The 27067-nt window shown below is 40.7% G+C and overlaps 2 protein-coding genes across 2 annotated transcripts in view; one reads left to right on the top strand and one right to left on the bottom strand.

Annotated features, from left to right (window-relative positions):
* The window catches only part of LOC120029802 (piggyBac transposable element-derived protein 5-like), a 35897-nt gene extending 18396 nt beyond the window's left edge, over positions 1 to 17501 (top strand). Inside the window, exons 3-7 of the mRNA XM_038975075.1 lie at positions 2620 to 2754; positions 3788 to 3968; positions 11647 to 11844; positions 14679 to 14784; positions 16792 to 17501. Of these exons, the coding sequence (XP_038831003.1) occupies positions 2620 to 2754; positions 3788 to 3968; positions 11647 to 11844; positions 14679 to 14784; positions 16792 to 16987 (816 nt within the window). The 3' untranslated portion in view covers positions 16988 to 17501. The remainder of the gene's footprint in view (positions 1 to 2619; positions 2755 to 3787; positions 3969 to 11646; positions 11845 to 14678; positions 14785 to 16791) is intronic.
* A 6382-nt stretch (positions 17502 to 23883) lies between these two features.
* The window catches only part of galnt2 (UDP-N-acetyl-alpha-D-galactosamine:polypeptide N-acetylgalactosaminyltransferase 2), a 99502-nt gene continuing 96318 nt past the window's right edge, over positions 23884 to 27067 (bottom strand). The window contains exon 16 of the mRNA XM_038974818.1: positions 23884 to 26934. Coding sequence (XP_038830746.1) covers positions 26779 to 26934 — 156 coding nt within the window. The 3' untranslated portion in view covers positions 23884 to 26778. The remainder of the gene's footprint in view (positions 26935 to 27067) is intronic.

The following is a 27067-nucleotide window of genomic DNA, read 5'->3' as shown; positions in this document are numbered from 1 at the left end:
GACAGCATAATGATGTTTGTTTCCAACATTAGGGCAGTTTTCCTAAAGAAGTCAAATCTGCTTCGTGTTTTGTATTCTTGCCACGATACTAACGAGTATCGCGATACTGGTATCGTCCCGGCCCCAACACTTGTATCTGAGAATAACTCTTGGATGAGCCCAATGTGTCAGCCAAGAAGTAGTGTATTCTCAGCTATATACACAGTGTACAGGAGGCTGACAGATTTCCTCCGCGTGCTCCCTGGTGATCAGGCATTGTGCGTTGCATGTAAATTCCCTGTCAGACATGAAGGATCAAAGCAGGGCACTGCTATCTCCCGAAGCTGACAGGAGAGGAGTTCTGAGAGGGCATTTCCCTTCCCCTCTGCTCTACTTCACTCCCAGGAGTTTAAATGGAAATGAGGCAGACTCACACAGTCAGAGCTGAGGGATAGGGAATGCACCTTCACACCACAGCCTCTGGCCTAGAGGTCAGGGCCCCCAAGGCTGGAGTCTGGACACAGCACAGCACTGATGACAGCCTCAGTATCTCAGCTCAGATAAGGGTGTTTCTCTCTCTCTCTCTCTCTGGTTTTCTTGTTTTCTCTCTCTCTCTGTGTGTGTACAATCCAACAGGCACTGTACAAAACCTTTTTATCATTCGCCAATGCAAATACTTTCACCCAGACATTCTTTCTTATTATCTACACTTACTGCCCAGTACCATCTAGTCCAGTAGCTGTAAAGGTATGATGTAAAACATACCCTCCATAGCTCCACAGTGGGATGTGCTGCTAACATGTCTCTGATTGGGCTGCCTCTGCCAGGGGCTCTGATCAGCACAGACTAGGGGTGGATGTCCTGTCTGAATAATGAATGCATTTTCCCTGGCTGTGGTGAAGAAAAATTGTCTACCCAAAATGTTCCATGTACTGTTTTTGCTGTCTGTGAAGCCTACCTTCTTCAGCTTCTGCCTTTTACAGATTTACAGTAGGATCTTAATTTGAGCCAGTTTGCTACAGCAGAAAATGAATAATGCAGCAACAGGAAATGTTATTTAGTATGTGGATTATAATTAATGGACATTTTTGTAGGGGTTGTTCAATTTTTTGTAAGGTAAAAATCTAGTCTGAAATTTCAGTGGAAACTACAAACTTCAGAAGTCTTTTTAAACCTCATTCACTACATGTTTTACATTTCCAGCATTGCAGGAAAGTTCTCCTGCAAAAGGGTGATCAAATGAAGGTCCTACATCTGTATAATAAGCATAACAAAAGCCTTTATAGAAATGTGTTAAATCAAGTTTTTAAAATGAAAGGAACGGTGCATGTCAAAGCAGATAGTGCCTTCCAGTGCATCTCTGGCATAGCAGGGGTTCTTTGGAAAATAAATAAAAATTGCTGAGCTTTGTGGCATTAACAATTCTGCTTAGCTAGCTGTAAAAAAAAAATATTCTCTCATTAATGTAGACAACACAAACAACTCTGTTTAGAGATCCAGCAAATTAAGAAGGTCTGGCAAATAGGTGTACCTTTTTTTGCTTCCATCGCTATCTTGTCAGACACTGTGTATTTCCCTCAGGTAATGGTTGTCAAACTGCCACTGATCTTAGCTAATGCAGTAGCTGTCAGCAAGAGACAGAGAGAAGACTGATAGAAGGAATCTGTATCATGGCCTCCACTGAGATGAAGTCATTGGGGTTGATAAATGGGTTTGATAGACATTCAGCCCCCACAGGCCAAAGACCAATAGAGCATAACAGATGATTGTAATTTACCAGTAGAGCACTTAGTAGAAGGTTATGAAGGACAGGTCTATAGCCAGGCAGCAGGGAAAAGTCAGACAACACACATTTAAACAGAATGTGTTCACCTGTCACTGACTTCACCCATGCAGGAATAACTGTGAATTTTTAAAATCCTTTTGTGAATTATTTTCTGGATTTTCAGGAGACCTGTGGATAGCTATGAACAGTTGCTGTTTGTTTCCAACTGAATAATTAATGTCTCAAACTCCTCTTGTCGACATTGTCTCTATCTTTTTTACCTCTTTGACTCCCTGTAAAGAAGCCAGGTGTTTCTGTTGTATCATCACAACAAATCGATAGGGGTGAAAATCAACCTGGAACAACCTCATCACACCTTATCTACAGTGCTCAATCTGATACACACACTCACTTCTGTTGCAGGTCTGAAATCCCTGCTCCCTAATGAGTTCTGGCTCTCCTGCAGACCGAGCAGATATTCTAGGTACTTCTTCTCAGTCAGGTGGTGTGTCTGTGTGGCTCCCCAGTGGTAGGAGGTGTGAGTTAATTAACAGAGAGGTAGCAGGCAGTGCATATACAGTATTGGTTTGCCTGTTCTGCTCTGGGCTAAACAAACACCACCTGTGCCTCGTTGTGTCTCCTTGGTCCCGTTGGGAAATCACTGTGGCAACGCATGCCTGGGTCCTCCATCCACTTTGATATCCTACATATTGTGATAAGATGCTACCTAGCCTTAGTCTGTAGTCCACACACATGCATCTTATACAGTACAATCAGTCAGAAACCGCTGCCATGGTGCCATCCCTGGTTATATACCTGGTCTTGGCTGAATGGACGCCTTTGAATATGAACTGTGTATTCCCACTGTTCCATAGGTGCTCCATGAGCCTCTGATTGATGAGGACCCGGTGTTCATCACCACCTGTACAGAGAGAGAGCTGAGGAAGAGGAGGAAGCGGAAGTTCAGTCTGTGGGTCCGCCAATGCACATCCACTGGCTTCATCTGTCAGGTACAGTGTGTGTGTGTGTGTGTACATGTATCATGTTATGTTTGTGTAAATGAGACAAAGAGATGGTGAGAGCAGTGGAGAAAAAATGAGGGGAGGGACTGTACTGTAACCTCTTGGATTTATACTCTTATATCCGGGAGCTAGTGCTTTGCCAACTTTGTGACAAAGACTGTGCACCTTCAATTACCCCCTGTGCAACCTCACCAGGAATTACACAAGACTGCCTGCCATTCGTCTAGACTCTAGAATACGACAGGACTAGTGTAATCAGACTAGTGTAACCCTTCCCACTCACTCAGACAGCTGAGAGATCCAGGCAAACTGTGTGATTGGATGACTGATATGGGACCATCCAGTGCCTCAATCAGTCTCCAGACCCAATGTTCTGTTGCTTTTACAAGCCGATCGGTTTCTTTTGGCTCTGAAATGCCTTCTTTTATGGCAGAAATGTGCCATAGGGAGAAGAGAAGAAAAAAAGTGAAAAGTTATAGAGTGAATCAATGGGATTCCATTAGTGCAATGCCCAGTCACTGCTTGGAAAATAAAGTGCCAGTCCACTTAGTATAATTGCTCTCTGCTCTTGGTGGGTGTATAACCAAATGACTGCTGCCCCAAGCCTCAAACAGACCCAGGAAGGCATGAGAATTAATGGATATGCACGCCCGTCCCAGTTGGTGGGAAGAAGAATTAATCTATTATGTATTTTCTTACGTAATTTGCAAGACAACGACTGTTAATGTCTCATCTATTACTAAACAACAGGGTTCATATTGTAAATGATAAATTACATTGTGTGATGATAACTAGCCTGTCAATCAATTTGTCTGATCAGAGTAATATTTACATGTAAATTGTAATCAATGGAGCTAAGCCAGGCCAGTGATTCAGATTGTAGGAGCCACATCAAGGTCGCTAATTGGAACACTTGGTACGATAGCTGCTACACAGATCATTCCTGAGGTAATGTATGTATTGATTTCTATATGTCAATGTATGACATTATCGTGGCTTTGACTGTCTATCTCTCTTCCAGATCTATGTGCATCTAAAGGAGGGCCGGGGTCCTGATGGGTTGGCCACCCTGAAGAACAAGCCTCAGCTCCACAGTATGGTGGCCAAACAGCTGTGTCAGAACCTCTCAGGCCGCAACAGCATCATCTTCACCGGACCCAGCATCACCAGCCTCAACCTGTACCAGGAGTTTGAGAAACAGGGTATATGTTAATCTCAGTCTGTCTGTCTTTCTTTCCCTCTCTCTGTCTCTTTCTCTCCCCATCACTTTCTTTCTCTCTATCCTTTCTCTCTATTAAAAACAAAAAACTGTTTAAATGGGGAGGAGGCATTTGTCTGAAGCTTAAAAAGAAAGGATATTCAGGAGCGCCACAATGCTTATTCCACCCATGCTCTACCAAGGTTTTCCAGCACACAGCTGTGATCTACTACAGTTGCTATGTTGGTATTGTACTTCAAACTATGTGTAGGCAGGTTGCTTAGTATTCAAACCTTCTCAAACAGCCTAATCCATACTCTTAGAGGAGGTGCTTTCACAACAATGTGATTTTTACCTCATACAAGGTAAAGTATTGGATTTTTCACACACCACAGTAAGACATCCCATTACACTACCTTTTTTGTGATTAAAAAAATAATAATTATTAAATGAAATCAAGCTTTGCTTTTATTAGGGATGCACGATATATCGGTAAACATATCGGAATTGGCCGATATTAGCTAAAAATGCCAATATCGGTATCGGCCCAATGTCTAGTTTAATGCCGATGTAAAAAAACGATGTCAAAGCTGCCGTGCATACCTATATAACGTATGTACATGACGTGATGACACCAGGTAAAATTTTGCGCTACACTTGCAACACAGCATCCCTAACCTAGCCCACAATGCTGTGTGGATCGAGCAGTCAAACAAGTCGAGCAGTCATTTGAAAGAGTAAAAAAAATTCAGCGAGACCGCTCAAAGGCGAAATCTATTAAAGACAAGATAATGGTATTCATTGCCCTTGACAATCAAACGCTCTCTGTCGTGGGTGATGTTGGCTTTCGCCGACTGATCGAGCACCGGTACACACTTCCAAGTGCGCTCTTTTTCAGATGTTGAGTTAGTAATAGTAATAGCGCCACTGCTATTAGCTTCACGACATACATACTATGGAACGCCGTTTGGGTCTTTGCGTGTCAAAAAAGATACAGTAGCACTGTCAAAGCTGTACAAAACAAGTCTGCAAACACCGGCCACGAACGATGTGTTTACAATACCGCGTTGGTAATAAAGCATAATTTGTTCGGCCGCAACTTCTGGGGTAGCTAGCTTTAGCTTAAAACCTAGCTAGCACCAATACAACCAGCCTGAAAACAATGACCAGTAGAAACTGCAGTCATTTTCATTATTCTTAGCAATGATTTAGGAATCCTTGTGAGTAAGTATTAGCTAGTTTGCCACTTGTTGTTCACCTATTGAAATTGAACTTCACTTCATGAAAATAAATAGCTAGCCAGCTACTTAACCCTGTTGCCCAAAGCTAACGTTATAAGCAGCCAGCTAGCTTCATCTGGCTAGTGAGGCTCGACCGGACCGGGTTATGTGTGGTGAAGCTAGCCACAATAAGGATTCGGCACAATAGTGGATTTTGCGGTTTGCCTTCAAAATAAAAGTATGTCATTGACAGTGATGCAAATGAATACAAATAGTAGAATTATGACATACTTTTATTTTGAAGGCTAACCTTAAAGTCCACTATTGTGGCTAATCCTTATTCTGGCTAGCTTCACATAGATGGGTCCGACCACCATTAAATAAGAACTGCCTTATAAATTAGGGTTATTTTAGATTGCTACATAGCTAGCTAACTATAGCTACTGAAACAGATTGTCGTTTTGCAATTTTTTTGGGAAGAACATTGTTTGCATCCATGGGCTAGCTAGCTTTTTTTTAATGACCAGCACTGTACGTACGCGAGACAACTTACCAGCATCATGGCATACGTATCGATGAATCGTTGTGACATATGAAATACAAGTGATAGTGTAATCAATGTGTAATAATTACTTAATTTTATAATTTTTTTGTCAAATTCAGATCCTGGTTTGTCAACAAGCTTATTTGACACGTCAAATAGTGTTATTTGACGTGCATCTTTTTTGGCACGCAAAGACCCAAACGGCGTTCCATAGAAATCCTGGTTGAGAATGAAACGACTGAAGAAATGAACAATGAAACAGCACAGCAAGTAAGTGAAAGAAATGGGTTTTGATTATGTTTTACTGGTAATGGGGACATACGTAAATGCCAACAAAATATTTTGTGTGTGTGTGCCCCTTTTATTTATCTAGGCAAGTCGGTTAAGAACAAATTCTTATTTACAATGACGGCCAAACCCGGACGACGCTGGGCCAATTGTGCACCGCCCTATGGGACTCCCAATCACTGCCGGATGTGATGGAGGCTGGATTCGAACCAGGGACTGTAGTGATGCCTCTTGGACAGCTGCGTCCAAAAAATAAATATCGGTATCGTTTTTTTTGGCAAGGAAAATATCAGATATCAGTATCAGCAAAAAATTTCATATCGGTGCATCACTACCTTTTATACTTACAAGACCATCAGACTTGATTGAGTAATGTGGTGCATTATATAATAACATAATTTTTTGGTCAGTATGCTGCCTAACATAACAACAGGTGGTGGTGTGTTGGACACAGTAGCTCAGATAGATAGAGGCTGTCTGCATTCCTTATTTCTGTAACTGTTAGCTTACCTGTTCAATATTGACATAAGCTCAGAACAACTTGTGTTTCAAACATGGGCCTGTTCAATCAATTGCTTTGCTGATCAATGGACAGTTCATTACTTTTGTCAAAATAATATGTAGCTTAAAGTTATGTTTGTACTTGTATTTATTTTTGTAATAAAGATGGTGATGCAACAATAATACACATTTACAATACGCCTATATCTAAAAATACATACAGCCAAATTTTATATATATAATTTTAATAGCAGGACACCATAAAGTCCTTTGTCCATCTGAAGAGAGTATGAATTAGGCTGTTTGAATCCTAAGTACTCTGCCTACACATACTGTAGTTTGAAGTACAATACCAACATAGTTACTGTAGTAGGTCAAAGCTGTGTGTTGGTAAACCTTGGTAGGGCATGGGTGGATTAGGCATTGTTGTGCTCATGTGAATTTCCAGCTTCAGACCAATGCTTACCTCTCACTTAAAAGTTTATTTTTTGGTTTTAATTTCCATGTTTTTTACACCGGAAGGTGATTATTCAACAACTTTATAACACAACAGTAAAAGTAAACAATAATGACAAATGGCAACATAAGTAATGTAGTTGTTAGTATTTATTTAATATTAACAGTTGATTTTCTGGAGGGAAGTGAAAAACCAGAAACCCATTTAAGTAAATATGTAGTAAACTGGATTTTATTCCCTTATCTCTCTTAAAACAGTTGAGCAAGCTCCTGGAAAATACACAAATAATCAACATATACCAATTAACTATTTACATGAAAATGTACCTTTTTAAAAGTTTATTGAAGAAAGCCTAGTACAACATTACCTGTAAACAAAAGTGAGTTATCACTAAATATAAAATGTACAACCAAATGTACATTCATCAGATATAGTCAACTATGTAAATACAATTCAGGGATGGCCACAATTGCTCTTGACAAGCTACAGGTTTATGCAGGTTTTTTTGTTCAAGCCTAGTTCTACCACACCTGATTTTGGTCTTCGTGAACAGCTAAGGTCTTGATGAACAGCTGAGTAGTAGAATCAGGTGTGGTACTAGGCTTGAAAAAATAAAAACATGCATAACCCTGTGGATCTTCAAGAGCAATTTTGGTAACTCCTGATACAACTACTGCTGTGAAACACCTGTAAAATAAAAGTACAAAACACTCTTAAGAAAAATTATATACATATTTACATATCTGACATTGGATAGGTGCTATAAATCCTTTAGCTACAAATGTTCTCATTAATTCTGTACACAGCTGTCCAACTCCAGTAAAATACCATACATTCCCACATTTATAAAGGGTAGTATAAATATGAAAACAGATGGGAATACTCACAAATTTGGAACAGAACATAGATTTTAAGTATTGTCCGAAGTACCATGTGTACTGAGTCCATTTGAATTTTTTGAAGTCGTTTGTCAGCTTTACATGGGCCAGCTTGCATTTCTCCTTGACAGGCGCATGCCCACAATCCACCACTCTGCCATAAAGCACTGTGTCCTTGGGCAGTACCGTAGTGTAATGTGTAATGTGCGTGTAATGTGCATTTCAGAGATGAGGGCAACGACCTCTTCCTTTAGAGTCTGAGAGTAGGTCTCCTCCGTTCTAGCAAAACGCACGCAGTAGTACACACCACCACACTCACTGACACTTGCCTGCCACTCCACGAACCCAAAGGCTCTTTTAAGAGCCACTTAATAAATGAAAGTGTGTGTGTGTATGGCGGGAGTGGGCTGTCAAAACTATAAACAAATGAATGGTCCAAATGTATCCTCCGGGAGGCAAACCCACACTCTTCAGATCTATAGACAGATAATTAAATATTACACGACAAATCCTGTTCTTAAAAAATGTAGTTAGACAGACCATTTTAAATGGAGTCTGGAAGCGTCGGTTCCAAAATGATTTGGTTTATTCACTCTATACTGATTGAATGTTTGTTTCTCACACTTGGTTAAAATACAAGTCTAAAACTAAAAATAATAGTCTAAAACAGTTGATTTTCTGAAAACCGACTCATGTAATAATGTAGCTAAGTTAGCAAGCATGTAATTTTATTTTGAATGCGCAACAATGGCGCACAATTTAAGCAAGCAGAGAGGGTGTTCGATTAATCTGGCCCAGGGTACACCGGGCTATGAAAGTGGGGAGGGACGGAAGATAAAGCATTTTAATCAAAAGTAATCAATTTTGCACGTGAACACAGAATCCTACTCATTACTACACGTGCTTACCTACTACACGTGCTTAATTTGAGCCGACTGTCGGAAAGAGCGGGGCACCTGGCTCACACCCAGGAGGCAGCCCGGTTCCAAATCGAATGCAATCAACATTTAGCCTATGCAAAACATGCCTACAATGGCTCCCGGGCGAGATTAATTGAACCCCCTCAATTATTCTAAAGTTGTTTTACTTGGGTGCACCGTGTGCAGCACCCTAACTACTTTACTTGTGGATGGCGACTTCAGATTTTCTGGGAACACACTGAAAAGTAACTCGACACCATTTTAATCAGTCAGTACAAATGTTGATTATAATAATGACAAGAAAGCAGGAAAGGGAGCGTATGCCGGACCTGGTAAATTGTCTGATGTTAGCGTGCATTTGCTTACTTGTAGTGCACAACTGAACTGAGACATGTGCATTTGGGGTTCAACCATTGACTATATGCGGTTCATAACTACACTGAACAAAAATATAAACGCAACATGCAACAATTTATTAGATTTTACAGAGTTACAGTTCAAGAAATCAGTCAATTGAAATAAATAAATTAGGCCCGAATCTATGGATTTCACATGACTGGGAACATAGATATGTTGGTCACAGATACCTTAAGGTAGGAGCATGGATCAGAAAAGTAGTCAGTATCTGGTGTGACCACCATTTGCCTCATGCAGTGCAACACATCTCCTTCGCATAGATTTGATCAGGCTGTTGATTGTGGAATGTTGTCCCACTCCTCTTCAGTGGCTGTAGTTGCTGGATAATGACAGGAACTGAACACGTTGATCCAGAGCATCCCAAACATGCTCAATGGGTGACATGTCTGGTGAGTATGCAGGCCCTGGAAGAACTGGGACATTTTGAGCTTCCAGGAATTGTGTACAGATCCTTGCGACATGGGGTCGTGCATTATCATGCTGAAACATGAGGTGATGGCGGTGGATGAATGACACGACAATGGGCCTCAGGAGCTTGTCATGGTATTTCTGTGCATTCAAATTGACATCGATAAAATGCAATTTGTTCGTTGTCCGTAACTTATGCCTGTCCATACTATAACCCCACAGCCACCATGGGGCACTCTGTTCACAACGTTGACATCAGCAAACCGCTCACCCACAAGACGCCGTAGACGCTGTCTGCCTTCTGCCCGGTACAGTTAAAACTGGGATTCTTCTGTGAAGAGCACACTTCTCCATCGTCCCAGTGGCCATCGAAGGTGAGGATTTTCCCACTGAATTGGGTTACAACGCCAAACTTCAGTAGGTCAAGACCCTGGTGAGGACGACGAGCACACAGATGAGCTTCCCTGAGATGTTTCCTGACAGATTGTGCAGAAATTCTTCGGTTCTGCAAACCCACAGTTTCATCAGCTGTCTGGATGGCTGGTCTCAAACGATCCTGCAGGTAAAGAAACCGGATGTGGAGGTCCTAGGCTGGCGTGTTTACACATGGTCTGTTGTTGTGAGGACCTCCTGCCAAATTCTCGAAAATGATGTTGGAGGTGGCTTATGGTAGAGAAATGAATATTATCTGGCAACAGCTCTGGTGGACATTCCTGCAGTCAGCATCCCAATTGCACGCTCCCTCAAAACTTGAGACAATTGTGGCGTTGTGTGACAAAACTGCACATTTTTAGTCGCCTTTTATTGTCCCCAGCACAAGGTGCACCTGTGTAATGATCATGTTGTTTAATCAACTTCTTGATATGTCACACCTGTCAGGTGGATGGATTATCTTGGCAACGGAGAAATGCTGCTAACAGGGATGTAAACAAACTTGTGCATGAAATTTGAGAGACAAAGCTTTTTGTGCGTATGGAAAAATGTTGATCTTTTATTTCAGCTCATGAAACATGGGATCAACACTTTACATGTTGCCGTCATATTTTTGTTCAGTTTAGCATATTGTTTCTTAATAAAGCAATTTGTTTTCTCGGCTATGGTTTTTGTTGTGGTCTTGGTTGTTCTTCGTCAAGGAAATGTAGTGTAGCTAACTGCAGTGTTTGTCTTCGCTGAAATCTGGCTATCTTATCTTACCATAGCTTGGTCTATGGCGTATTCTACCTAGCTAGTTTTTCAATCCCCCTTGTAAGGCAGCTAGCTAGCAGGGTGATGGTTTTCCAAAGTTTGTACTGTAATCTCCTTTCTCATCACTCCCTGCTCATCCCCTGCTGTTTTTAATTACCGTACATGTCCTCCTGCTACTGTAGTAATGAAAAAGAAGACCGTCAATTGAAGTTAACCCTGAGAACCAACATGTGAATTGTTTATTTTGCTGCTTCCATGCCTAGCACCCACTAGGCTGCACAACGAGACATAGAGTAAACTGTAAAGATGACGTACAGTAAATTTCCCAAGGTTTATTTTATAAACCTAGACCACCAGTTCATCCTACTGTTTTAATTAACAAAGTGAACAGCCTGGTGAGAGGGGAAGTGATGCCACAGTAAACCAGCCCCGTAGCCCTGCAGCAGCTGACATAGAGATATTAATCATGTTCAGCTCCAGCTCAATTAAAAACGCCATTGTCTTTCTTTTACCCCATGCCGAGTAAGAGGTAGTGTGAGAGCGAGTCTGTCCTCTTGGTGTCCTCCTCTAGGCTTTATCCTCTGATCTCAATCTGAACACATACTGGCCACCTGCAATCTGTGCCATCTATCATTACTGCAGGTGGTGGGAGAGGATGGGCTTTAAGAAAGAAGGGGAAATAGTCAGCTAACATGTACAGATTATACAGTGTGGTGGTTCGTTCAAATATAAAGTGCCTCCGACATTTTAAAGTAAGGAATTATGTCATCTCCATTCATTACATTTATATCTGTAACGTTCTGTATGTTGCACCATCCTGAACGTGTCCCAGATGTCTAAAGGTGAGTGTTTGTCCTCTGCCAGAGATCTACTGCTGTGGGCTGCTGAGCACCAGAAAGAGTGACTGCACCGGCCTGCCCCAGTCCATGCTGGTGAACCCTGAGAGCCCCCAGCAGAGGGGCCAGTCCTGCAGCATGATGAGAGGTAACACCTCCCTCATCAGCTGGTACAACAAGGGACACTTCCGCTTCCTTACCAACGCCTACTCACCCACCAAGAAAGGTAAGGAGACCTGCTTTGGGACTGATGTGATATTACCCATGTTTTCTTTTTCATACATTTTCATTCAGAACATGCATTCAGGGGGATGTTTAAATGGTATTCAATCATGGGCATAGATTTTAGAGTGAACATCCTTCAATTTTAAAGCAAAACGTTTCTCTTTATTTTGATCATGTCGGCCTACTGTGTCAATATAATGCTCTGAAATGGAGCATCATTATTAAGCTCTTTAGGGCTGACTGATACAGTATGAGTCACCACCCACCATTGACATGATGTGGATTTAACAGACCACAGTAACTCCTAGTTGTTAATGCACTCTTAATCTACCCTGTAGACTGAGAAACCCTGATGTAGCACCTCATCACTCTGTCTCTCCCTGTATGAGTGATGTTCAGAGATAATGGAAATGGGAGAAAATCCCTGTTGCGTGGCATGTGAAAGGCTCTCACCCCACACATTTAATCCCATTTGTAAAATAAATTAGGTGGGAAAATGCATTAAATCTGGATAGATAAACAGCAAGGATCCAGAGTAGATGAGTGGAATTGAGGGTTTGGATTCTGTTCATGGCTGTGTTAAAAGAAGTGCTGAATGTTTCAAGTGTTTGGGAGGATTTTTCTTGTTGAATACAATCTGAATTAATCCTATAGAAGAGCAGTGGTCACCAACCTGGCGATCAACTGGTCGTGCTGTTGGTGGTAGGTGCACTTGATTTAGCAGCCCTAATGCCAGGAAGGCAAAGTATTCCCATTTTGAACCATTTCATGTGTCTGAAGGTAGAACTCCGCCTACACGACAGGCTCAGAGAGCAAATCAAGTGCACCTATAGGCCTACGGCTGGCCAATCAGATAGCTCAGATCACCACGTCTGCACAGTTTCCTCGATCCATAGACTAAAACATATTTGAAATTTTTATTCACAAAGTTGAGAATTCTATACTTTTAAAACCATGACTAGAGAGAGACTCAACGAATACAGCAAAGAACTGCTGTTTTTATGAGTAAGTTCATGTTTGACAGTGCTGAATAACAACTTAATCAACACTTTGTTCAACACTTTTATAAGCATTAAAATGCACGGTCTCCCTTCTTCCACTCACGCTACAACCAGCACCGCAGCTGCAATGAATGAGTATAGAGTTCCGATAAGCTTGCGTTGTTATTATTAGCGGCTTGCAGCTTTTTTTTATATCAAGGAATATTTCACTTTCTCATAAATTGTTGCATGAGGCAGGAATAATGCAGTGTGACTTGAGTTTCACCATCAGTTGGAAGACTGTGCCCCCTTTTCTCAGCGGAGGGAGAGCAAGGGGATGGTGACTGTGGTGAGAGGCAGCCTCACCGCTGCTCCCTCCCATCAGACTGACCATCAGATGCAAGCCATCAGTCCAGTAAAAAACAACAACTAATGATTATGCTCACTCAGCCGGGCCTCACAAGTAATACAACAAATGAGCTATTACAAGTGTGATCATATACCAATTAAAAAAATATATAATTTCAAAATGGTCTGAGAAGAACAACATTGCAGAGCAATTCAAGCATAGCCGATATGCAGTGATAATGTATTAGGCCTTTAGCCTACTCTACAAACCTCATTGCTACAGAACTGTTTTTAATTGGTTAATGTTGTATAGGCTTATGTTTTTTAAGTCATGTTTAAAAAAAAATAATAATAATAATCTGAGCTGTAGATCTCGGCTTGCATTTTTACTCAGTTATCTTGACTCAGAAAAGGTTAGTGACCACTGCTATAGAGGATATAGGTTATTTTCTGTTAGTTCTCATTGTCCAGTACAAATTATATCTGACTACAGATAATATAAGAACCCAAAATACAGCAAAACACAACCCCCTCCCACCCCAACCTTCGGTATGTCCCTCCTATCCTATACAGACTAGACTAATTATTTTGTTTGGATGGGTAAGTGGTGGTCATAACATGTCATTATAGCTACAGAGAGAACTATTTTACCTTTTGAATAAATAAACCACTGTATCATTGGTGAAATGGCTATGAAATGAAGTAATCATGTGAAAGACTGAAGCCTAGGGAATGGTGACGGAGTCTGACATATTTCCAAATTCCAGATTTAGACTTTATCAAGTCTGCTTCCCGATTTATATTTTTAAATTCTGTAAAAATTTTCCATCGACTTTTCTGAATATGCGCTTACTCTTTGATCTTGCGTTTCTTTTTCAATTTGCCCTCCTGTAACTTTCCAATTTCCATTCAACATTACACTGTAGGACCTGAGTGAAATCTAGCGTAATTAGCATTAGATAGCTGAGGATAATTTTAATGGAAGCGAGTCAGCGACAGATGGAGTTTCAGTCAAGAAAAATATATCAACGACCTGCTAATGGCTCAATGTGATCCAGGCGACTACTAGACTCGTTCCCTCGCAGCTCCCTCCATAGTTACACTGTAACTCCTCATGTTCATCTATTTTTCATGTGGTACACCCATGATCTGTTTTAGGTATTAGGTTGATACTTTTTACAAGGCGTTTATTCTAGCTACACTAGTAAGCGTGCAGTCATATTTTGCTTGTTAGAGAGCAAGGTATTTTCAAGGTATTCCAATATATTGGTTATTTTGACGCTATTGTGAGAAACCATAATTATTAGACTTTGAGGCATTCAGTCTAGTTATTTACAGCATCACAACTGCACTCTTTATCCAGTTTACTTTACCGTTATGTGCAAGATGATATGCCACAAATTTTTGTATTATAATTTGTCACGGAGTTGCAATCTGAAAATATGATTACATAATACTTAAAAAAAAACTCCCATTAGTCCTGTTTGAGTCATGTGTTGGGTTCTAGGGGTGATCATCAAAAGGAAAAGTGGTGAGATTCCCTGTCCGCTGGCTGTGGAGGCCTTCGCTGCACACCTCAGTTACATCTGCAAGTATGACGACAAGTACAGCAAGTGAGTGAATACTGGATGTATTGCAATCAGTTGTCATCCTGGGAGAAATGTGTTAGCCTATATGAATGTTCATCATAGGACAAGGTTGGCCAACCCTCCTCCTGAGAAGCTACCCTCCTGCAGGCTTTTGCTCCAACCCTAGCTAGCACACCTGATTCTACTAGCTGCTAACGAGGACATTGATTAGCTGAATCAGCTGTGTTACAATGAGGTTGGAGCTAAAGCCAGCATACCCAGTAGTTCTCCATGAGGGGATTCCACCCCTGGATTTTTGTAGGTCAAGTGTATTGAAATGTAAGATTTGCATATGGCAAACTGTTCTGTTGTTCCTACAGCTTTGTGTGGCTTATTTCAAAGTATTTCAGGCTGCATTGGGACACGACAGCAGTTTCAGCTCTAAGCTCTCCCCCTACTGTGCTGGTAAACAGAGAGTCAGCCTGACTCCCCCTGTGGTGGGCCCATGCTGGGTGCTCACACACTCCCCACCATGCAAGTCAGACTCAAGTGAATCCTTCATTAATAATTCAGTCACAGCCAGACATTAATTGAGGAGGATCACTCTATAGCACAGGTGTCAAACTCATTCCACGGGGGGCCGAGTGTCTGCGGGTTTTCGCTCCTCCCTTGTACTTGATTGATGAATTAACATCACTAATTAGTTAGGAACTCCCCACACCTGGTTGTCTAGGGCTTTATTGAAAGGAAAAACCAAAAACCTGCAGACACTAGGCCCTCCGTGGAATGAGTTTGACACCCCTGCTCTATAGCATTCCTTATCAGCCTCAAGCCAGAGATGGCGTTCCGGGTTTTCTTTTTGGAGTGCGGAGTCGGATTAGACCGTACAACACCTGGAGAAGGAATTACATTGATGTGATATAGCAATCTTCTGAGATGCACAACGTGACGGCAAAAAAAGATGACCTGGGACACCACCAGGAACTCAGATGCCCTGTTTAAAACCATACACTATAAAGGAATGAGATTTGAACTCTTAATTGCACAGTTATCGCACAAGTTTCTGTTCAAAGCTTGTCATGCAATGGTAAGATAAGAACTTGAGCTGCATACTGTACATCCATTGGAATGCCAATGATACTTAGGTAACAATTTGGATAGTCCATCTGTAGTCTAGAGCATCTATCTACTAACCCTAGCTCTAACCTTAACCCTTACCCTTATTCTAAACACTAATCGTAACCTTAGCAAGCATTTGCTTAGTTCAGTTTGTTGATAGTATGCCCATTTGTAGAGCAGCTACAGATCGAAAATCCGGACTATCCAAGTAAAGTGTGACCGATACTTGTTGCATTAGCATTTTATAAGAAGATACCATGAAAAACGTAATCCCTTTTCAGCATGGGACAGTAAATACATCCATAGTAAATCTACCTGCATTATGATTCCATCTGAGTTCATCAAGTGGAACACACATTTAATAATCTGGACTTCCTGGAAGTGACACTTCATTGCAGTGCAATAGACTGGCTACTGTCAAGGGCCCAACCAGAGATTTCTATGTCACAAATGGAGAACAGTGCCAAGCGACGTTAACACTGGTCAAAGACAGAAGACTTCAATTAAGGAGACAAGCAGAGTGATAGATGGGATGGCTCATCACACACACACACCAGGGTGAATGGCTCTTATCTTCTCACCCTCTCTAACCTCTCACTGCCTCCAATTTGTTTGGACAGTAATGAGATGGTGTTCTGTAGCTCAGAGGACAACACTTGTGGGCGTGGAGGACTGCAGATTACATCTGGAGAGCCAGAAACGGGAACGTTAGCTGAATATCGCTCCTCCTCACCACTAACCAATGCCTCACACTTAGGAGGATATCTTGTCTCCATGACTGTCTGCGCTTCTGTCCGTCGTAACTCTGTCTAATTTCAGATGTCCAGTCAGATAACTGTATGTGATGGACATCAACATCTGACACAAATAACCAAATTTCCAAGATCCCATATAGCCAATCAGGGTTGGTCTGTCTTTATTTTTTCCTTTCAGGTATTTCATCTTTCACAAGCCAAACAAAACGTGGCAGCAGGTGTTCTGGCTGACCATCAGCATCGCCATAAACAACGCCTATATCATGTACAAGATGTCCGATGCCTACCAGATCAAGCGCTACAGCCGAGCGCAGTTTGGAGAGAGACTGGTGAGGGAGCTGCTGGACTTAGACGACTGCTCTCCTACCCAGTGAGGCGACCACATAATCTTTGTAATATACGCACACACATACTGTGTACACACACTGTCACACGTCTCACACGTACCCACAAACACACACTGTTCATCACATGCAAAACACTAACACACACTAACCAAAACACTAATAGATTTGTTCTTTACAATTGTAGACACTGGGATAGGTAATTCCTTAAATGAAACAAGATTTTAACAGTGCCAAGTCTGGGTTAAATGGGTTGGGGGACCAAACCTCCAGGTTTGGAGAGCAGGTCTCTATATCTGAGTCGGAACGGTCTATAGAATAAAGTTTCTTTACTGAGGCACAAAGCAGAGCCATTGTACAGTACACATGTCTCTATTGTTATTGTCACAGGCTGCATGACAAAAACGCAGTTGGATAATGTACTGTTGTTCAGTGTGCAGATTTATTTTTTTTGATCTGGTTAAACATTGTTTCCATGTAGAGCAATGTCACTCTGTAATGTAAATCTATGATTCTATTCGACCACCTATGGAGCAACATCTGGTGTGTTCTCTCCAAGATAGACCTGAACCACTAAGAAGAAATACTGTATGTGTATGTCGGTAGGTATGTATGTATTACAGTACCAGTCAAAAGTTTGGACGCACCTACTCATTCAAGGGTTTTTCTTTATTTGTACAATTTTCTACATTGTAGAATAATAGTGAAGACATCAAAACTATGAAATAACACATATGGAATCATGTATTAACCCCAAAAAGTGTTAAACAAATCAAAATATATTTTAGATTCTTCAAGGTAGCCACTCTTTGCCTTGATGACAGCTTTGTATACTCATTGCATTCTCTCAACCAGCTTCACCTGGAATGCTTTTTCAACAGTCTTGAAGGCGTTCCCACATATGCTGAGCACTTGTTGGCTCCTTCACTCTGCAGTCCAACTCATCCCAAACCATCTCAATTGGGTTGAGGTCAGGTGATTGTGGAGGCCAGGTCATCTGATGCATTACTCCATCACTCTCCTTCTTGGTCAAATAGCCCTTACACAGCCTGGAGGTGTGTTGGGTCATTGTCCTGTTGAAAAACAAATGATAGTCCCACTAAGTGCAAACCAGATGGGATGGTGTATTGCTGCAGAATGCTGTGGTAGCCATGCTGGTTAAGTGTGCCTTGAATTCTAAATAAATCACAGACCAGCTCCTCCATGCTTCACAGTGGGAACCACACATGCAGAGATCATCCGTTCACCTACTCTGTGTTTCACAAAGACACGGCGATTGGATCCAAAAACACTAAATCCATTGCTCGTGTTTCTTGACCCAAACAAGTCTCTTCTTCTTATTGGTGTCCTTTAGTAGTGGTTTCTTTGCAACAAATCGACCATGAAGGCCTGATTCACACAGTCTCCTCTGAACAGTTGATGTTGAGATGTGTCTTACTTGAATTTATTTGGGCTGCAATTTCTGGGCTCGTAACTCGAATGACCTCTGCAGCAGAGGTAATTCTCGGTCTTCCTTTCCTGTGGTGGTCCTCATGAGAGCCAGTTTCATCATAGCTCTTGATGGTTTTTACGACTGCACTTGAAGAAACTTTCAGAGTTCTTGAAATTTTCCGGATTGACTGACCTTCATGACTTAAAGTAATGAATGACTGTCATTTCTCTTTGCTTATTTGAGGTGTTCTTGACATAATATGGACTTGGTATTTTACCAAATAAGGCTATCTTCTGTATACCAACCCTACCTTGTCACAACACAACTGATTGGCTCAAACGCATTAAGAAGGAAAGACATTTCACAAATTAACTTTTAACATGACACACCTGTTAATTGAAATGCATTCCAGGTGACTACCTCATGAAGCTGGTTGAGAGAATGCCAAGAGTGTTCAAAGCTGTCATCAAAGCAAAGTGTGGCTACTTTGAAGAATATATTTAGTTTTGTTTAACACTTTTTTGGTAACTACATGATTCAAAATGTGTTATTTCATAGTTTTGATGTCTTCCCTATAAATCTACAATGTTGAAAATAATAAAAATAAAGAAAAACCCTTGAATGTGTAGGTGTGTCCAAACTTTTGACTGGTACTGTGTATCTATATATACATACACGTGTGTGTGTGTATAAGCCCAGGATCCTTCCATTATGTTTAAATTAAATATGGAGGAGTAGAGTCTGCACTACATTTCATTACCATCCCCCTTCTAGAGCGCTTGTCATCCTGCTGATGCTTAATACCTGAAATGGGAAATGTCCTGCTTACCAGGGTAATGCTTACTGTACTCAGTAACTTCATATCTCAGTCAATAGGAACTATGCAACTGGTCATCAGATCATATGACTGGCAGTCCCTATTCTCAGCCAATTGGTCCATCACTGTATATTTGCAACATCATTGAAAGTTCTGGATGGTGTGACTTGTGTTCAGGTTTTCAGACCGCAAAGGGAAGGGTTGATGATATGATAAATTATTCCAGTTCTTGCCAATGATGACCACATGAACGTTCATTTGGATGAAGCCTACAGTTGCTGTACAACATGACTACCGTCTCCATGTGGCGTAGTCTTGGATAATCAAGAGCTGCAGGGGTCAGTTCAGTTCAACTCTAGATAAACACTCTGAACTGTCCACAGCAAACCCTCACTCCCTGACAGACCACACAGACTGTTTTCAGTTCAGTTCATGTATGATGAGCCTCTGGCTCAGCTGGGGAGCTAAGAGCTTTTCTCCACATGAGTCATGCCAGTGTGGCCCATATCATCATATGGGCCACACTGTAGTCACGTCCACCGTCCAAACCCTGGAAGCAAGCCAGAAGCAAGCCTGACATTGATCTATACAGTATGTAAGTTGAGTTTAAATTAAACATTACATACCGTCAGCCATTAATTATCTCACTCCAATGATGTCACTAAAAGATGAAGAGAAGAAAACACCAGACCCATGGAAGTTTGTCAATGTTATTCCTTTCAAATGGGCTTAGAGGAATGGATCCTCCTAATCTGCCATAATGACTTTGTGAGGCTGTGGTCTTGCCTCTTGTGTGGGGACAGTATAGCACCCCACTGTGCTGTATGTTGAGCTGTTTTAAGTCAGTGAAGTGAATGTCACCGTGGATTAATGTATTTTTGGCCAATAGAGAATGTAATGTCAGTGTAAAAGTGAAATCAAAGCTTTCAATTGTGTGCAATTCCAAAGTCCACGCACACAGGCCTATTTTGTCCCTTGGCCGATGACATACAATCGTGCTTATCCGCTCCTTGCCACTGTGACTGTGTTATTGATGTGTGAAGTGTTTGGGAGATTTGTACAACTGAGGCAGGGTTGTCCTAGCTAGGGCACTACTCATGCACTTTCGATGGTCCTGCACTTTAAAGCAATTCAATAACGGTGTTTACTAAATATCCCTAGCTTTGATGAATTCCTTTAATTAATGGTGGTACTAAATGCTTCCCCAGAAAATAGATGAGTTAATGACACACTTTAATACTCTATTGTGAAAATCTGTTTTGTCGCAGTATACTGAAGGTTTAATTCTGTTTCATTGCTATCGCCTATGTTTCCTCTAATTATTGAGAGCTTGACCATTCTATGAAGAAGCAGGAAATCCATTTTTAATAGAAAGGGTAATTATTGTCTGAGTGCAGACTTCTGCAACTGAGTGCTACAATATTTATGCAGGAATGATTTAAAGGGGACATTTGCTGATCAACAAAAGTACACAAAGATGATGAATACTACAAGCCAATGAAAAGGAATTATATTCTAAAAACATGAATATTTACCAAAATATATGATGTCCATATGCTATTGAGGTACATTTGTTTTGTTTTTGTGTGATTATAGTTCTATCAGGGTCTTCACTTTTAGGTAAGACACATGATTGTGATTTTTCACCTTTAACATTGTCGTTCTTGTGTATGTTTGTTTGAGATCACTAGTTCTGATCACTGTCTGAAAGATTCTCTGACATGCCATAAGTATGTTAATGATGCTAATAACAATGCTCTTTTGTTCTAAATTGTTATATTGATAGACACCAAGAAGTATGCATGATACAGTCAACAACCTTTTCAAAGTAAACACTTCAAAATCAAATATAATATCTTTAAATGATTGTCTGTTTGCGGTATATCTTAATTAGTCATCAAGTCCTTGGATGTGCTCTAAAATGTTCTGTATGTGTAGTGTTACTAAGCGATGTCTATTAGGCCATATTTCATGTTATTAATATCACTATGGCCAAGTAGAGAGCAGATGACTCATGTGTGGTGATCCGTTATTGCTACTCTGAGTGATTTCATGAACCAATTATAATCAGGAGAGATGGAGGGCTGTTAATCCCCCTCCCCCTGTATTCAGTTTTAATCAGAACTGCTTTAGTTTAAATTCTCAGGTTGAAATTGTATGATCTAAAATTTACAATAAGATAAAATATGACAGTTTTATTTTATTGCCCAGCCATGTATTAGATATATTCTCAGTGCCTTTTACATAGAACATCTCCTTTTCTTACCAGGCATTTCATGCCAGTATCATGTGGCAACTTCTGCAGAGAATATCTAAAAAATATATATAATTTATTCAAGATGGATAAAACAAACAAAAAATGACAGTTTACCATCTATATAGTGCATCTGTGTTCATGAAATTATTTTCTCACTCCAGGATTAGATTACTAGGTTTATTGTTCAACCCTTACAATATTTGGTTTTTTAAAGCAATCTACTAGAAAAGACAACAGACATAAACTATATCAATGGCCAAGCCATATCCAATTCCTGAGGCCAGATATTTTTATCATCTTTGGCCATTTATCATTTCCTGAAATGTCTTTGTGTCAATCTGATGTCACTGTAATTCCCTAGCTTCTGAGAGGCAATGTTAATTTACCATTGCTCTGTAAAATTAATGAGGTCAGTTGATTGACAGCCCACTCAGTCTATTGCCACATGCCATCTTCTGGTATTCGGTGGCAGGTAGCCATTAGTGTTGGGCCAGTAACCGAAAGGTTGCTGGATCGAATCCCCGAGCTGACAAGGTAAAAAAAAATTGGTCGTTCTGCGCCTGAGCAAGGCAGTTAACCCACTGTTCCCCGGGCGACGAAGACATGGATGTCAATTATGGCAGCCCCCACCCACCTCTCTCATTCAGAGGGGTTGGGTTAAATGCGGAAGACACATTTCAGTTGAATGCATTGTTGTACAACTGACTAGATATCCCCCTTTCCCTATTTACTGCTGTTTTCAGACCCATAAAGCATATAGAGCGCCAATACCACGGTACCACTCGTGCACCCGCCTCCACCCGTAGCTGTTAATGGACAAACTGAGACTGCATGCAAGTAAGTTGGCTAGTCAGGCAGCCCAATGCCCATTGGGTCCTTTTATAGTTAGTAAAAAGCCAACACATTTTGTGAATGTTTTTCATTCAATTCAGCCTCCACTCTGCATTAGTGATCAAGACTGCTGAAATACATTTTAATATGTAATCTAGAAATGTTGGACACCATTTGTTAGTAATTTCCATACTAAAACGCAGTGGAAGATTACAAGATGTTAAAGTGTAATGACAGTAGCAAGAAAATAACAACAAATGCCTTTCTGTAGGCCTATCGTGCACTCTGACAATTGAAAGTCTAAAGTTGGGACCTGAAGATGTATGATTGAGACAGTCAAGGAAATGAACTTTGCTGACCTCAGGGCTTCATTATTCGCTATTAATAAAAAAAAATACAATAAGGTGCTATCAAAATACTGTAAAAAATTATAGATAATATTGAAATAGAAATATTTAAAATGTGCTCAATCAATGGTCAGTAGAAAAGTTACCAAGACTAATATTAAGGGTAGTTGGTAAAATTAAATCTAGTTCCAGAATGGTGTATTTGACATTGTACTAATAATATGTAAATAGCTCATGTAAGCTGGACCAAACTTCCTAACGTATCGGATTAATTCAAACTATGTACAACACACAAACTGCAATGTATGACTGCTCTGGGAATGTTGTAGAAACTGCTTCTTGTCCTGTCTGTGTTTTTCATCGGTGGAGGAAAAGTGATTGCTGTATCGTGCGTGTTTGTTATTTCTCCTCATTAAGTGTGTATGTAGCCTATTGTAAACCTTCCCTCTGTGATCTTCATGTTAACAGTACACCACCCTGATGACGGACTTCGTGAATCGTATGTTTACCACCTCTGTGTTTACACCATGTTGCACATCTAATAAATGTTCACGATTTTATACACCACCAGTGTCAAGAGTTTATGTAGGCCTTAAAGGTTTACAAAGGCTCCCTTAACATTATACACCTTCTAAATAGTGACCAATATGGGCATATCACACTAGCACCCCCTGTGGGCTAGGAGTATGGTGCATGTCTAATGTGCTGTACTGTAGGTAGTAGTGGGTGACAGATGGTCTGTTTAAGGCTGCTGAGTCATCAACTAATGTCTGTTACATTACCCTGGGATGTGATGAGCATTACACATTAAGTACAACCCCTTTAGTTCCCACTGGCCATGTACATGCAAGGAGCTGGACCTTAATTCCATACACACAACCATTTGATCTATACTGCTCCCGTTGCATGGAAATCGAAACGGATCCATTAAGTGGCATTATTTTTTGCACGCGGGAGAGCTACAGAGGAGTGTGCGCTTGTACACACACGACTTAACAAGTATGCTGTCCAGAATGGGCAGATTGGAAATCAGACACTGGATCTCTTTGTTAGAGGCTATTTCTGTTCCATGACAAAACTGACCTCTTTTCCCCTGAGAATGACTGCATAGCAATGACAGCAAGCAGGTCAGGAAAACTGATTTGAGTTGTTTGGTAACAGCCATCATTAAAATCCAAGCTTTATTCCTCATTGCATTCCTTGAAGACTCTTAATTAGCAAAGAAAGTCCACACCTCTTATATAAATGCATTTATTTAAGTTAATCATTTTTCCTCATTTAGTTGAATTTGCCATAACTATAAAACAATGAATTACAAGCGCTGTACAGTAGACCAACTCACTAGTAACTGCTGTTGCTTACAGTATGTACATAGACAAACGTACTGTATATACAAAGATATACACTTAAATGTTACCTCCATGCTGCCTCCCTTGCCACTGATTTGAATCAATCAACCCAATTTTCCTACAGCAAAAAATAAACAAACCGTATTCAATATCCCAAATTACAATTTCTTGTGATCATTAATTTGGTTTTAGTCATTTAGTCAATGCACGTCCCTCACCTAAACTTGAATCACAAATTGTATTGACAATGCAAATCAAATAAGTAAATAACTTTGGCACATTGTGCTATGTAAACATTTCATCCAATTAAAATGTGGCTGTAATTCTAAGATTATTTTTCTCCGTAATTCCTAAAGTGAACAGCAAACTTCATTTTCACACAAGTCTTACTAAAAAGGCTTTATTCAATACTTGAACAACCGTTGCCACCATGTAGACAATGTTCACACAAGCAATCCCATTTAGTACTGTAGGCCTCCCTCTAACCATCTGAACTTTCACATTTGAATTGTTACAATTGACATGATCTCTGAAATTGTTACAATTTCAACAGTGCCGTGATGGCAGACAGAGCTCATACCATGTGCAACTTGTCATAATCCTACTAACCTCTCTCACATGGGAGGTTACAACACCCAATTCTCATGATCCCATAGTCCTGCTCACTCTGAACTGCAGATACTGCAGGTAAAATATGGGATGTTACCTCTATCCCCTGCTCCACATCTCTTACTGTGGGATACCTCATCTCTTTGGCATTTTTGAAATGCAATACCTCCACACAAGTTAGAGATGGGAGCTGTTGCATCTGTTTTGTCGTTGTGATGCTTGTTTCTATACTGATGGTGGTTGGAGTCTCCCTATGTATACGAAAGTTTGACCAGAATGGTGTAGAACAAAGGGATATATGCATATATAATGAGGGCTCACAAAATACAGACAGCAAATATGACTGAATAATTAGTAATTTGCTATTCTAGAATAAATTAATCTATTAAAATTGGGGGCATCCCAACCGAGACAAACAATGCCATGTCAATGGATGAATCTTTGCTTTCGTAAGTCGTTATAGGCTCCTTTGGCCATCACATTAGCGGTGGTTTCTGCTGCCCCTCAGAAACTAACAGTAACGTGTAATGTACCACATAAATCACAAGCTAATGTAATAACCCAATCAGAATAGACCCGAAGCAGATGCGAGCTAAATGCACAACAATGATACTGAAATAAGAACATCTTATTGCTTTTCTCCCTTGAGTCCAGTTAACTATAGCCGAATGACCTGCCCTCCTTCAAGAAACCTGTTCACTAGCGCACAAAAACACATTCCCCTTTACAGTATGATGGATATCAAAAAAGGCAAAGACATCATTCACAAAGCATGCGTGCAATGTCGAGACAAACAAAAGGACAGGGAAAAAAAGACGCTCAAGTATTGGTACAACATGCAACACAAGGCCCTCCCATGTAAATGCTGTCTTTGTCGCTTACCTCAGATGAAGTATACTTTTCTAAAATGGCAAATCACAAATAGTGACAATAAGGACTCCAATGTATACATACACTGTGTGTGAGAACATTTCAAGAACACTTATAGAACTTCTAAGAATGGAAATGATGGTTCCAACATTACCCTGTAATAAACTCTTTACTCATTTGTATGAGGTTGTTACCATGGTAACACGCACACTGAAAAGGGAGAAGGAAAAGAAAATTGGTACAGTAAATAGATACGTTTTTACTCACAAGAGCACAGTCAAGCAACGAGTATAAAGAAATATCAGTTCAATTTACTGTGTAACTTAGTTGATTATTCTACAGTATAATTGAACAAAAAATTATTAAATGTCTGTTACAAATAAATCAATAAACATGGACACTGTACTGCTTTTGCAAAGGAAAAAATACATGAATGAAATATATATATTTTTTAAATGTTTTCCATTCAATTGTGATGGGAAAAAGAATGAAGAGTCGTAGCAACAAGTGCTACAATCTGATGACCCAGCAGCGATACATCCACACCCTCGACAACTCCTGGCCCCAAAAGTATCCATGAGAGACCCGCGAAGAGCACCCTTCTGATCAGACGACGCACCTTTTTACAACACGTGTGACAGGAGCAGGATGAAAATTCTGTATAATTGTAGAAGAAAAAGACTGATTTTGTTCTCTCCATCTCTTTACTGTTCACTCTGTCAGAACAGCCCACCAATCAGTAGAGAAGTGTTTCAGTGAATGAAAGGAACAGTGCGTAGAGTCCTTTCCTTCTACCAGCAGGACTTTTAAGGGGCCAAACCCAACTGCAACCATACTAAAACCATCAGCTTTCTTCCTGGGCCGTCTCGGTCTAGTCAGGGAACCTCTATGGAATACGTCTTTTACATTCAACAAAGATAGATTACTTGAGAGAGAAAAAGGACAACAAAATAAGTCGCATCCATTCCAGAAACGCAGTGAACTTCAGTGGAAAGAGAAATTTTAAAGGAACACGTAAAAAAAAAAATTAAAACATCCAGAAAGTTAATTCCATTTCACCTGCATTAAGAAGAATAACATTCACTTTCCAAAGAGCAGGACTAAAGATGAAACACTGAGGTATATAGTTGAATGGAAAGCATCATCATCCCACTTGGTCTGTAGTTTCATATCCTTCCCTCTGTGTGTTGTTGCCCCTCCGGGGGCCTCCGTCTGTCCGTCCATCTGTCCGTAGTTGTTGCTGGGTGGCTCTAGTCTATGTGGCTCCGGGGAGAAGAGCAGGAGGTAGTGGTGGGGATACTGTCTCTCTCTAGAGTTGGAGGTTGAGAGTGAACTTCCACTGCTGGTTGAGGTTGGGGCTGCACACCTCCACTGTCAGCCCCCCAGTGCGTGCACTGTGGCTGTCCAGGCACAGGTTGCTACCCACGTGCCGCAACTTAGAGTTGCTCTCAATCTGCTCCCATTTCTGGAGACACACGAGGTGGGGACAGGAAGGGGGGAGGTTGGGAAATGGGGGAAATAAGGGTGACAAATCAGTCACAGGTTTGTATGTACTGTGAGTACCATAATCACTAATGGTTTCAATTGACAGTGAGTTT

This window comes from Salvelinus namaycush, chromosome 35, assembly GCF_016432855.1.
Source record: "Salvelinus namaycush isolate Seneca chromosome 35, SaNama_1.0, whole genome shotgun sequence".
In the NCBI taxonomy this organism is placed as follows: domain Eukaryota; kingdom Metazoa; phylum Chordata; class Actinopteri; order Salmoniformes; family Salmonidae; genus Salvelinus; species Salvelinus namaycush.
The sequence above is the reverse complement of the archived record's forward strand: the minus strand, read 5'-3'. Positions and strand labels throughout refer to the sequence as shown.